Source organism: Ascidia mentula, chromosome 6 (assembly GCF_947561715.1).
Source record: "Ascidia mentula chromosome 6, kaAscMent1.1, whole genome shotgun sequence".
In the NCBI taxonomy this organism is placed as follows: Eukaryota; Metazoa; Chordata; class Ascidiacea; order Phlebobranchia; family Ascidiidae; genus Ascidia; species Ascidia mentula.
In genome coordinates, this window is record NC_138571.1 from 13,908,764 (window position 1) to 13,920,857 (window position 12,094).

General features: G+C 34.4%; 1 protein-coding gene across 1 annotated transcript; it reads right to left on the bottom strand.

The window, feature by feature from the left end:
* Positions 1–4,941: 4,941 nt before the first annotated feature.
* LOC145906712 (cAMP-dependent protein kinase type I-alpha regulatory subunit-like) lies at positions 4,942–11,349 on the bottom strand. The gene is made up of 8 exons (XM_082994164.1): positions 11,105–11,349; positions 10,770–10,835; positions 10,053–10,235; positions 9,409–9,609; positions 8,146–8,365; positions 7,905–8,026; positions 7,020–7,101; positions 4,942–6,601 (listed from the first exon to the last, which is right to left on the bottom strand). Exons 1-8 carry the CDS (start codon positions 11,195–11,197, stop codon positions 6,429–6,431), a joined length of 1,140 nt encoding a protein of 379 aa, XP_082850290.1. The 5' UTR covers positions 11,198–11,349; the 3' UTR covers positions 4,942–6,428.
* Between the last annotated feature and the right edge of the window lie 745 nt (positions 11,350–12,094).

The following is a 12,094-nucleotide window of genomic DNA, read 5'->3' on the forward strand; positions in this document are numbered from 1 at the left end:
AAATACAAAAGGGATAATTTTGTTTAATTGTAATTGTTATTAAATTAAATGGTTAAGCTTCCAGGTCGTTATCAAGTCGTGGTACAAACTGCATGAACTGTATTAAATTGTTCATAAGCAATATTAAATTTATTATTTGACAAACAGCTCAACAAATTTTTTTTCATTGTGTTTAACATTCAACTAGTGTAATAGTTTTTGATATTTTCACTGAAAAAGAAGTAGAAAAACAAAAGTTGTTGTCAAACAACATATAGGTAGGCTACTGCAAAGACTTACTCATTTTTCTTTGGCAAAAAACATGTTACACACAAGCTGCCATAAAACTTTACACAAGAATGCAGGCACAAAGAAAAGTGTTTGTCCGCGATGTGGTTATTAAACTTTTTTCTTGTGCTAAATATAGTCTTCATGAAAAGAGCAGAGTCATTTTCAGATGGGCTGTTACAAAAGCTTGCACACCCCCTTGGTAAGTTATTTATATCAACCGCGTAGTTAATTTGCCATCTGTTGCCAGTACCACAACTTCTGTATTACATATTGTCTTCCACATCAAGAAAACAAGAACCGGCAATATATTATTTGCTCTTAAATTCCCATGGCTATTCAAACAAAATTGCACTGTCAAAATAAAGTTGTTTGAAAACTGCCCCAATCACAACAGTGTAAGGAAGTCTGATGTCATCACTCTGCCCTGCAGTTCTTGCTGTTTTAAAATGCCCAATTTCCAAAAATAACATGGGAGTGGTGAGGGAGTTACACAAAATAAACACAAGTTACACAAAAAAAGCAAAGTGCAGCCACTGGCGCTGCTTAACAACAGCACAAAGAAAGCATTGTGTAGGTCTGAAAACTCAAGGCTGGCCATTAAGATACACAAGAGTGGATTCTGATACAGCACAGCAGTGATTTTAAGTAAATACCTCGAGGGCCTTAAAAACACAACGGGAAAAATTTGTTATAATATGGGTGGAGGTAAAATTCACTTGTGTTTTTTAGGCTGCCAACATTCATGCCCGAATGACTTTTGAAGTGATTGTGCTGTTAAAACATACCCTATTTGGATAATTTTCGTTGGTTTTCAGCATCTGAGTCATGGCATTTTGGGACAAGGCATCCAAAAAATGATTCAACAAAAAAGCAATTCGCTTTACTGCTTGTTACAGGGAAGAGTTTATGACTGTTCAATTTATTTTTCCGCAAATATGGAGAAACTATGGGGGTTGGTATGTATCCAATACCTACCCACAAAAAGACCCATGACTCCCATTTTATACTTTATAGAAAATTTATATGTATCTTCCTAAAGTTGTATGCATTTACAAACTACAAAACTTAGCTAAGCTACATGCAAATGACACATGAATGCTAACCATGCCTGTAAATCATGTTTGATCATCAAAATATTATTTCCTTTCAATTGCAAGTAGTATCCATTCATCAAGTTAGCATATTGACAAGGGAGCATGAATGGCAGGAAATTTTTGCAAAATTCAAAAGCGACCCTGGGAAATTACAACATTGTTTACTGGAAAAAACTTGTCATTTTATTGATGAGATAGATTCTAATTACTGCTGCCACATCCTGCCATAGCATTGTAAAAAAACTAACAAACCGCCGAAACAAGCACATAATGGCAGTGCAATCTCCGGTCTTTACAAAAAAACATACGCTGGTACCTACCCATTATTGCTGCTACACAATTGAGATTGATGGGGTAACAAGAAAAAAATCACATGCCTGGTTAAATTACAGTTTAATCAATTCCTGACTTAATTACACTTCCTTCTTCTCCAACGCAATAAGTTGTTTGACTGACGGCAGGCATGGCTTGATTATGATGATTGAGGTGTATTTTTTCATGAAAACAATCTGCCTCTCTACTTTCACAAGCGTCTGAAATCAGCCCAGGGCAATTTAAACATTTGTAAACGACCTTAATAACTGTTTGCACACAAAACACTTGAGTGGTTACTAAATCACAGGGACTGTTGAGATAAAGGAAACCAGTTTAAAGATAACATTATTGTCCAACACAAAAACATTTAAAAGTAACCTACAACGACAGGGTAGGCATAATAGAGTATATGTATTGTACATAAACACTTTTTAAACCATTTAAATGGGGTTGTGCCCAATCATTACTCATTTAGGTTTATAAGACATTTGTTATTTGATTTTGGCTCAAACAACTATGAAATATCTTTAAATGTGCAAACTACTTACCAAACATTTATAACAATTTAGTCCCACAACTTCCTTGACTGGTGACACCTTGTTCCTAATATTTACTGCAAATATTTAGTGTTTTTGATTTATATATAACGAAAAAATACTGTTTCCTGTCCTATGCATGTCGATCTTAATTTGACATATTTGTGTCACATTATACGCCATGGAAAAAAACAACAATCTTGAGTGAATAATTTATAACTGCACCGTGTATTGGCCAGAGACTAATCACAAAACTGTGTACTTTCACAAAGTTTGATATAAATATAATCATTTGCTGTTCGCCATGAAATCGACATTTCTTTGCGAGTCAGATGTACATGTCAGATAATATTTGATGGGTTACGCAAGAGATATGTAGGCAAACTTGTATTTCAAACTACTAATAATATAATCTTTAGCATCTTTTGGGTAAGACTGGTAATTACAGGTCACTGCAACACCATTTACAGATAAAATATATGTTCCATATAATATTTAAAGACATGTGTCAGTAGATTGTGGGGGGTTGATATTGATCTAATCAAATGTTTTTAAAAAAATTATAGTGATGTTGCATACATATCAACATCGAAACACATTGGATTAAAAAAAAAAATATATCATAAAAATAAAGTCTGTCATTGCTCTATAAATATTTCAGTGCCCATCACAAAGTTGGTGCATATATTTTTTTTTATCAAATACAAAACATGTCTGTCCCTTTTTACACAACATTTAATTATTAATGAGGAATAATTTAAAAATGAAATATGAAGGATCAACATTTGACACATACACATTTTCGAATTAAAATTCATTAAAAAAATATGGTAAAACACCAATGGATACTTGTAAAAACAAACATTATATGAAACACCACACAATTATTTATTTATATCTTTTGAATACTTTTTGTTTAAAAAATGTAAATAAATAATTCAAAGTTTACCAAACAGCCAATTACAGCACCTGGCTTTAATTAAATTACAGACAACCTCAAAATTAGCCAACTGCAAACACTTTGCAACCGTTAAGAAACTTATCATTTGGTTGGTTTTAAATTTAGCACCAATTCATGAATAGGAAATTTGCAAACAAGTTTATTAATAAAGCTTATGGTAAAAATATAACTTTAATTAGTCATATCTGTCAATAGGTCCCTTAGTAGCATAGTGGGTATGCAGTGTCTTTCCTCTTAAAAAGAGGAAACCAAATATGACACTACGAATATAAACATATGTATTACATACTATTACATAAGGGTGAATTATATACTTGAAAGTCATGATGTAAAATAGGGCATGAGTCATCGCAAGCTAACATTTGCTTCATGTTCTACAACATCTGTTTATTTAATTTATGAAGGTTTCAATTATTATAAACTAATACCACATTATAAGAATAGACCAACATTGTATTGATTCTTCTGCTGTAGTGTCTGTTGTTGCCTGACTGTACCGAAACTGCCAGTCAGTTTATTTTGTGCTTGTTATGAAAAAATGTGTAGGTGGATAAGCCATGCCAACAGAAAGAGGTCAACATACTTTTTGAAACTCCCAATAAGTAAGATGTTTGCCCAATATGCCTTTGATAAACAGAGCACAGAGTTATACTAGCGCACAGCTAAACAATTTACGATCACAAAACAAACAATGGCATGAGAAGGACATGTAGAGCCAGACATATTTGGCAATGTCTGTCTCTTGATTATTAGGTTTCCAAGAAAAACTTGTCTGTGGTTGATCTTATTGTACAGTAGATATCACAAAAGGTATGTCAAGTTTTTGTCAGAAAAATAAAAGTTATATACATAATAAAATAATCTTAAAAAATTAAGAAAGTATGTAAACTATAAACTAACCTTATGAGTTAACATATAAACAAAAAATAATGCAGAAACAAGTAGTTTAATTAAAGTGCAACTGGCATTAACTTACACAATGATTTAATAAAAATGGTAAAATAACACAAGTTAACTAAACAAACGAATAGTTTAAAATATATAATACTGATCACTTATAATAACCTTATGCACCACACAACAACAAACAATTGCTGATATGTAAAATCAACACAACATCGAAAAATTCATCAATTGTGATGTGTCTAAAATAATAAACTTCAAAACATACCAGGGGTACAATACGTAACTATCCTGCGTGATGCGTCACAATGTAACGACCATTGCCAATTACTCATCCAAAGCATAAACATTGCACTGTACCGTCATCAGGCGTGGCACGCTCACACTTAACCACAGCCAGCGCATAACGAAAAAATGGCTCAAACATCAACATTATCAAGGGCTGCATCTAACAACTTGATGAAGCTACATGAGTTAAAATAATTTCGCGCTCAGCTGTTTACACTGCTCTGTATCGACCATCAGCGGATTTTTTATTTTAATAAAAAGTCGCAGGAGGGCGATATGTGCACTAGGGGCAAGGGTATTTTGTTTCCACTGCACAACCGTTAGTCCTTATATCGTAACAATTTATCACCACAAGACAACAACAAGAATACAATATCTGTCTTGTTCATGCACTCTTATTTTTATCAGCGAAATTTATAAAGGGACCAAACCAAACACTTGCCAGTGGCAAGATGCTACTTTTTTAACATTGTCGCTGGTAAAATATACCATAAACTGACATCTAATCGTATTTGTTCTATAGTGAGTTATAGCATTTAATGCTTGTTAAGTCCCAGCACTCCCATCAAAAAAACAAGTTGCCAGTATCTCTTTATTAAACACGAAACAACACTAAACGGGATTACGCGCAAAGGATAAAGGGCCGACACATCCATTAAATGCGAAAGAAACATGCAATTGTTGTAACTCCGTGAAAAGCTCGACAGAAGTCATCTAACCTTGGACATAATGTAATGAGTGTGCGATTTGTAGAACGGGCAAAATACAATATATTGTTGCACATATCCACAAAATTTTGTATTTTTGGCCTATATTGTGTGAAGTTTGGTATGCAAATAGATCGTAATGACGCACGAAGAGGACAACAAGTCCTTTCAGAAAAGTGCAATACTGTTGCGTCCAATTTCATTCAGTCTAACATCTTCGAGTTAACACGGTACAAAGAGTGAAACAATACAATATTTACAAGCACTCGTTTAAAGTGAAGAAATAATGAGCATTGTGACGTAACAGACAACATGGTCAAATTATACTTTTTCGATGATTAGAGGCTCTGTTTAACCGTGCACCTTGGAAAACACACAATTCGAATGAGCCATAAAAACGATTATGATGACGGTTGGGGTACAGTCGCATGATTACAGTCGTAGGTTCATACAAGATTTTCAATCATTAAAACTATAAAAAAAACATTTTGAGTGCCCGGTACTGATGGTTAGGCAAAGCTTATTCCAGGCTATTTGGTAGTTTAGATGATGTCAGTACCTCGAGGGCGCCCAGCATTCCGATTTAAATGAAACAAACAAAAAAACTATCAGGAAACTGAGCCAGAGGTTATTTACAAACGTGCAATAGTTCATCTGAGAAACATTAACAATTCCACGCTAAAAGCTGAGCCTTGAAGTTTAAAAGGGGAAATCCCAGAATGCACAAGAAGACGTCACACGGCGTTCCAAAGTTTGGGTTCAATTTAGTTCAGTTTTAAACTTGTACAAATATAAGATCAAGCCCTGACCCAAATAAGGTTTCGCGCTTAATTGTTGAGGCCCAACAGACCAAAGCACTATATTGGAGTTCTGTTCAATTTAAATTTGCACAACTGTTGTCAGGGCAAGAGATTAAGTTAAACTCTTTAAAGTTAAAGCCAAAGGACGTAATTTTGTGGAGCATTGTGGCTAAAAAAAATTACATTTTTAGGCTCAAATAATCATTATTGAGCAAAATAAAATGTCGCGCTTTTTTACGTCTTCAAATTAACGAATGATGTTTTAAGATGAACTCAATGCCTAGAAACAATATTAAGCGCTTAGAAGGTGGCATCAGTAGCCCAAAAATCCAGGAAAACAATTGTGACGGTTCGAGTTGATTCAAGTCAAAACGATTACGGGAAGAAAATATTTCATTGCGGGAAGAAATACAAACATTAAACAACATCGTCGACCACACAAACAAGAATATTATAATAATATCGTCCGCGCGCGTCGTTGCTACTGGCAACGTACGCTAGTAGCAAAGAGACATGTGAAGAACTAGTGGCCTTTGCCCAAACTCTGGGCCTGTCTACACAGAGAGTGAAACATAGCTGTTGTATTGTTGGATATTTCGCTTGAGGATCTCAGAACATTCGCCCAACACTCGTTCAAACCTTGGACGATCCAGTTTTACACACTTCAGCACAGATTTTGCGACCACAGTGGCTGCTCGTGGCCTGTCCAGTAGCAAAGCAATTTCACCTAGAAGAAAACAAATGTATTAAGTTTAGCCCGAGTAGTTTTTGCGACGGAGGGGGGTTAAAAATAGGATGGTATTTGGCTTCAAACTATGGATTTTGCCCCAAAAATGTAAAAAATTCTCATATTTGTCAGATTGGGCTAAAACTTAGAATGTGTAACTGTAGGTTAGCAATTAACATATGTGTCAAGTTCATCAAAATCCCACAGAAATTGGGGTGCTAACACGAACACATGGGTCATTCAATTCAACCATGAACGTGCATCAATAATAATTAATTGAATAAGAACACAACATAGAGTTCAAAAGCATGATGTTGGAGGGAAATGTTTGTTGCTTTGTGTGGATTGAGTAAACATATGGTGGTAGCGTAGCGACGTAGTTTCAGCAATGCTTTTGATAGGAAATTGTTGTACTTACCAAAGTAGTCAGACGGTCCGAGTGTACTAACTTGTGTGTAATCTTCATTGTCTGGTCTTTTCTGTAGGACTGCAGCTGACCCCTGAACATAGAAAGGAATATAGTCAGTGAGACTTATGACACAAGCAATGTATAATTATATGGCAGAAAAACACAACATTAAAAATGGAAAAATCACTCTCCATGTAAGTACATTGAAATACTTCATGATACCTTTGAGCATAAGCAAAACCAAAGAATTTAACATTTATTAAGATTATAATCTACTAGCTCTTTCCAACTTGTACCATTTTATTGTGTGCTAAACTAACACACATTAAGAAGCAATTAACAGTCGTAAATGTAACCTACATAATATGGTTTTGGTGTCACAGCTAACCATATATATATATATATATATATATATATATATATATATATATATTTACATGATAGACAGTATATATATGGTCTAACTTTACTTTGCACAGGACTGCATAGCCCTGTATGCCTTCAGCAACACAGGAAGTATGCACACATAAATCCTACAGGCCCAACTGTGATTGTCTGTTGCATGCAACCAAGGCAGCATCATTAGAAAACGTTTGGAAGTTCCTATATTGACTTTGCTCTGTGTTCAGTAAGTGGTGTTGCAGGCATTTAATTAACTGGTGCAGCATAATTGCTTGTTCCAACATTTTAAGTTCAGTTTAAATGAATGCGAGTGTGATATTCCCTTAAATATCAAAACTTAACATTCACACAAAATGTCAGCACAGACATAACCAAACAACAGAAACAATATTTAATGTAGGCATTTTTTGAGCAAATGCTATAAAATGATAACTAGCATTTGATTATGTCACTTAAAAACAATGGAAAAGTGTCACCCTATATAATTCTTACCTCAACAATGATAAAGAAATCACTGCCTGCCTGACCCTGTACAACAACTTCTTGTCCAGATTCAAACAGAACGGGCTCCAATGCATCGGCCACAGTCAACCTCTCCCATTTGTCCAAACTCTCTGCAGAATTCATATGCATATTACTAACAAATATTGGGTGATAAAAGAAGCAGTATGTGTCCAAAGATTATGATAATTAATTTTTTAAACGTTGTAAACAAATTTTTATCAGGACTTACCCAATATTGAGACTTTGCTAAGGAACTCATCATACATTTTTCGTTTTTTCAGAGTGCTACCCATTAGAATTCGACGATAGCTGTCACGGTCGATTGCCCACAGCTTTAAATCTGTCTTGGCCCGAACATCTGCAGCTCTTGGTGTACCATAAATCAAAGCCAGTTCTCCAAAGCTGGCTCCTTCTCCCAATGTGCTAATGTAGTTGTTGTTCACATAAATCTGTATTGAAAATAATTGTGTTAGAAGCAATAATTGTCTATTTTTAACTTGTCATTTATAAATGGTTAGCCGAAATGGACGAGATTGTATGACATGTTAATGTACATTATCGATCAGCCTCACAGATGCCCAAACATCACTTGAAACGAATTTAACACAACTTGAGCTATATTAACCACTCATGACAACTGACAAGTGCTAATAATAATGGTGATCAAGCATATATGGTTCATAGCTGGTTAGCTCGTACAACTAGATTTTCTTATCACCAACAGTGCCATTTTGATACACTGGAACATATATTCATCATAAGCTTACGCAAACTTCTTGGTGGTGATCATGTGAAACTGGAACTAGAATATTACCAATCTTTCAGGTAAGATAATGGTACAGTTGACCACAACGAAGTTATGCAATGTGTAAGCTGACATGATGAATATGTGCTGAACAGTACACCAGAATGGCAAGCAAGGTATTTTCCAGCTAATTACACTCATTCATCATAGAAAAATGCTCTAACATACATTCAGTTTACCACACAGCACGTCATTAAGATTTTTAACATGTTAAATCTTATTTTAACACTCGAAGTTTTAAACAAAGCATGAGTAACCTACAGCTAAACCATGGCAAATAGGACTTTATTAAACTTACAGTTATTCTATAAGCAATCAAACTTTTTAATGTTAAACAAAATTTGCTTAGTTTCAATCTAATTTTGGAAAGGTATATCAGATTGAAATGGATTAAGGTCTTGCAATTGTGCACCAGATTGGAAATCAATCCTTTTTGACAAAGGTGTACACCACCGTTAATCAATATATGTATATTTGTCTGTGGCAGCAAGCCAATGCATACCAATGTAAGTGTGTATGCTTTGCTTTTTTTACTCAAAAACACAATAGCTTTTTGGTTGACTATCAACAACATAACTATATACTTTTAATTGAGCTAAACCGTTTGGTTTGGCACAACTAAATACACAGCCATTTTGGCACAGTACAGGACTGACAATCAAAACAGAGACATGGTTCAATACTAACATCAACTTCGCCTTGGTCGATGATGTAGAAATTGTCACCGTTGTCGCCTTGTTTGATGATCGTTTCACCAGCAATGCTAGTTACTGGGAACATAGCATCAAAGATGTCCGATCTCTCATTCTCATCAAGATGTGAAAAGAGAACATTTCTTTCAATGGCTTTGGAAAGTGCAGCCATTGTCTTGTAGTCTTTGGTGATTACCTAGAAGGATTCATATGTACATATATTATCACTGTTGTGTGAAACTGTGAATGCATTAACTGCCATAATTCAGCATCACAATACACAAGATACTGGATCATGTACATGTATTAAATTTTATATTACACTATATAGCATTACTTAAAATGTATGTGAGTAGCACTTTTCAGTGGCACAAAGATACTGCCAAAAGCACTATAATATGGGGTTTACAAATGGTTAGCCAACTGTAAAACGGAAAAAGAATAGGGCTGCAATTTTTAAAGGAAAGTTTACTGAATTATACTCATGCTGTGCCATCATTTTCAGAATAGATGTTGCAAATTTATATTGTAATAGCAATTGAAGCAAGCACCTTTACTAAAAAAAGTATTAATTGACAGTTCTTTTTTTTAAATAAGACCTGTATATGCTACAAATACTTTATGTATGTACATACAGACCTTTTTCACATAATTTTTGGCATCGTCGTCAGTGTACACCTCTGCACTTACAGCACCCCTCCTTCGACTGTGGAAGTTTTGAGTAGGAGGAGTCATTGAAGGCTCTTCTTCCTCCTTCTCCTCTTTGCTAGGAGTTTTCTCCTGAGCTTGGGTAGAGGTGCTTGTGGCTGCAGCCTCTGCTTGCTATGAATGGAAAACAATTTTTATGTCATGAAAACTATAGGCATCAGTGAATTACAACAAATATATTTTCTATTTTCAACAAGTTTGTTTGCAAATTATGTATTTATACATATATACAATTCTTTACATTTGAGTAATACTCAACCACATCACCATGATTTCAGGTTTAAAAAAACAAACATTGTAACCAGTTAGCCATAAACATCTCACATGCAATAGGACTTACAGCCACACAATAACGAAGGAACAAAAAACATTCATGAAATAAATCCATAGTTTTAAACATATTATTGAATCTTTTTTGTAAAAACAACAAATAGATTGCAACAGAAATACCTTTCGCTTTGCATATTTGCTTGCAAACATGTCATTGAAATTTAAGCACATCTAAAGTGCTTTTGAGTTCTAACACACAATGACAATCTACGATTGCAACATGCATTATACATGACAGGGAAAGAAAGAAAGTATTATAGAACAAATGGAAAAAGTTGGCCAGCAAGAGGTAATGCACTGGCAATCAGCCATAATTACCTTTTCTAATGCTTCAAAGTGCTCCTTTAGAAACGTCATTGGTTTCTCAGGCTTGTGTATACACAACTGAAAAAGTATGCATAGAATATCCATGTGTGTATTGTTATATGGGTAACATTCTGTGGGTTCCGGTGTTAGATTAGCACAAAAAAAGCTAGTTTCATTTTATTTTCTTGCATCACATAAAGTAATATATTAGATAAAAATAATGGTTAAATCAAATCAAGCACTGGTCAGTTTAATATGTTATAATATATTATATCATATCATATTTTAATTTCAATCAACAAAAACAAGAATGCAAAACAAATTATATATATATATTTTATTTTTACCTGCACAATGCAGTCCTTCAAGACTTGTTGAATTTTATGCTCCTGAACATAAGCTTCACATTCTTTCATTCCTTGTTCTTCCTCAGATGCCATGGTGATAATTACAATGTTGCTTTGGCAGAAAAGCTTAACACCTGCAAAATTATCCTCTAGAGGTATTCCTGACCACAATACATTATTTAATTTATTGTTGAAGGTTTTTTTAAATGCTATATTCCATTAAAACTACAGGAGATCGAACCTCATTTGTTATTCACAAAAAAGGGGCAGTACAGTAACAGTGGCTGCTGAAAAATTTGCAAAATACACAACAGATATTTAAAAGAAGCAAAAAGAGCCCACCAGATAGTGTTGTGCTAAGTATGAATTTACTTGAATGCACAAAAAGTATCCTTAAAAGTTTTGTGTTCACAACAATTAAATTAACCAGCATTAATTTATAGATAACTCTAGTTGTAGAGTAGGGCATGGCTGCAAGCCAACATATAGCAGAACTACAGAAGTCGCAAACGGATAAAATATTGCAGTTTAAACATAACAAACCCTTCTAGTACGCACATAACATGCATGAGGCTTAAAATGTGCACAAAATTGCAACTTAAAAATGATAACAGCCACCTGTGGCTTTACGCGACACAGGAGTCAGCAATACCACCAAGCCAGCCAATCAAGTGCGATAAAAAGCGCATTGACGTCGGCGGCTTTGTTTACTTTATTATGACGTCAATAGAAACGGACGGAAATTGTTAAAGGGGAACCGAAGAGGTGGAAAATAGCAGCTGCATCTAAAACAGTGTGAATTTAAAATTTGCTACAAGATTCAAACACTGCAATATGATGATAGATTCATTTACACATAATTTGTGTGCAATTTTTGTAAATGAAAACCTGATTTAATAAAACTTGATATTCGCCGGGGTGTGTTTTCTGCATATTTATGTTTTTTGTCAAAAAAAAACCTTTTATTGACATTATTTCGATAGTTTATAG

Excerpts from the sequence above, each read along its gene's own strand:
- LOC145906712 (XM_082994164.1), bottom strand. The coding sequence starts at position 11,197 with ATGGCATCTGAGGAAGAACAAGGAATGAAAGAATGTGAAGCTTATGTT. Across the intron at positions 8,027-8,145 it reads TAGCAAAGTCTCAATATTGG|AGAGTTTGGACAAATGGGAG; the intron begins GTAAGTCCTGAT and ends TGAATTCTGCAG. Across the intron at positions 7,102-7,904 it reads ATTTCTTTATCATTGTTGAG|GGGTCAGCTGCAGTCCTACA; the intron begins GTAAGAATTATA and ends TTCTATGTTCAG.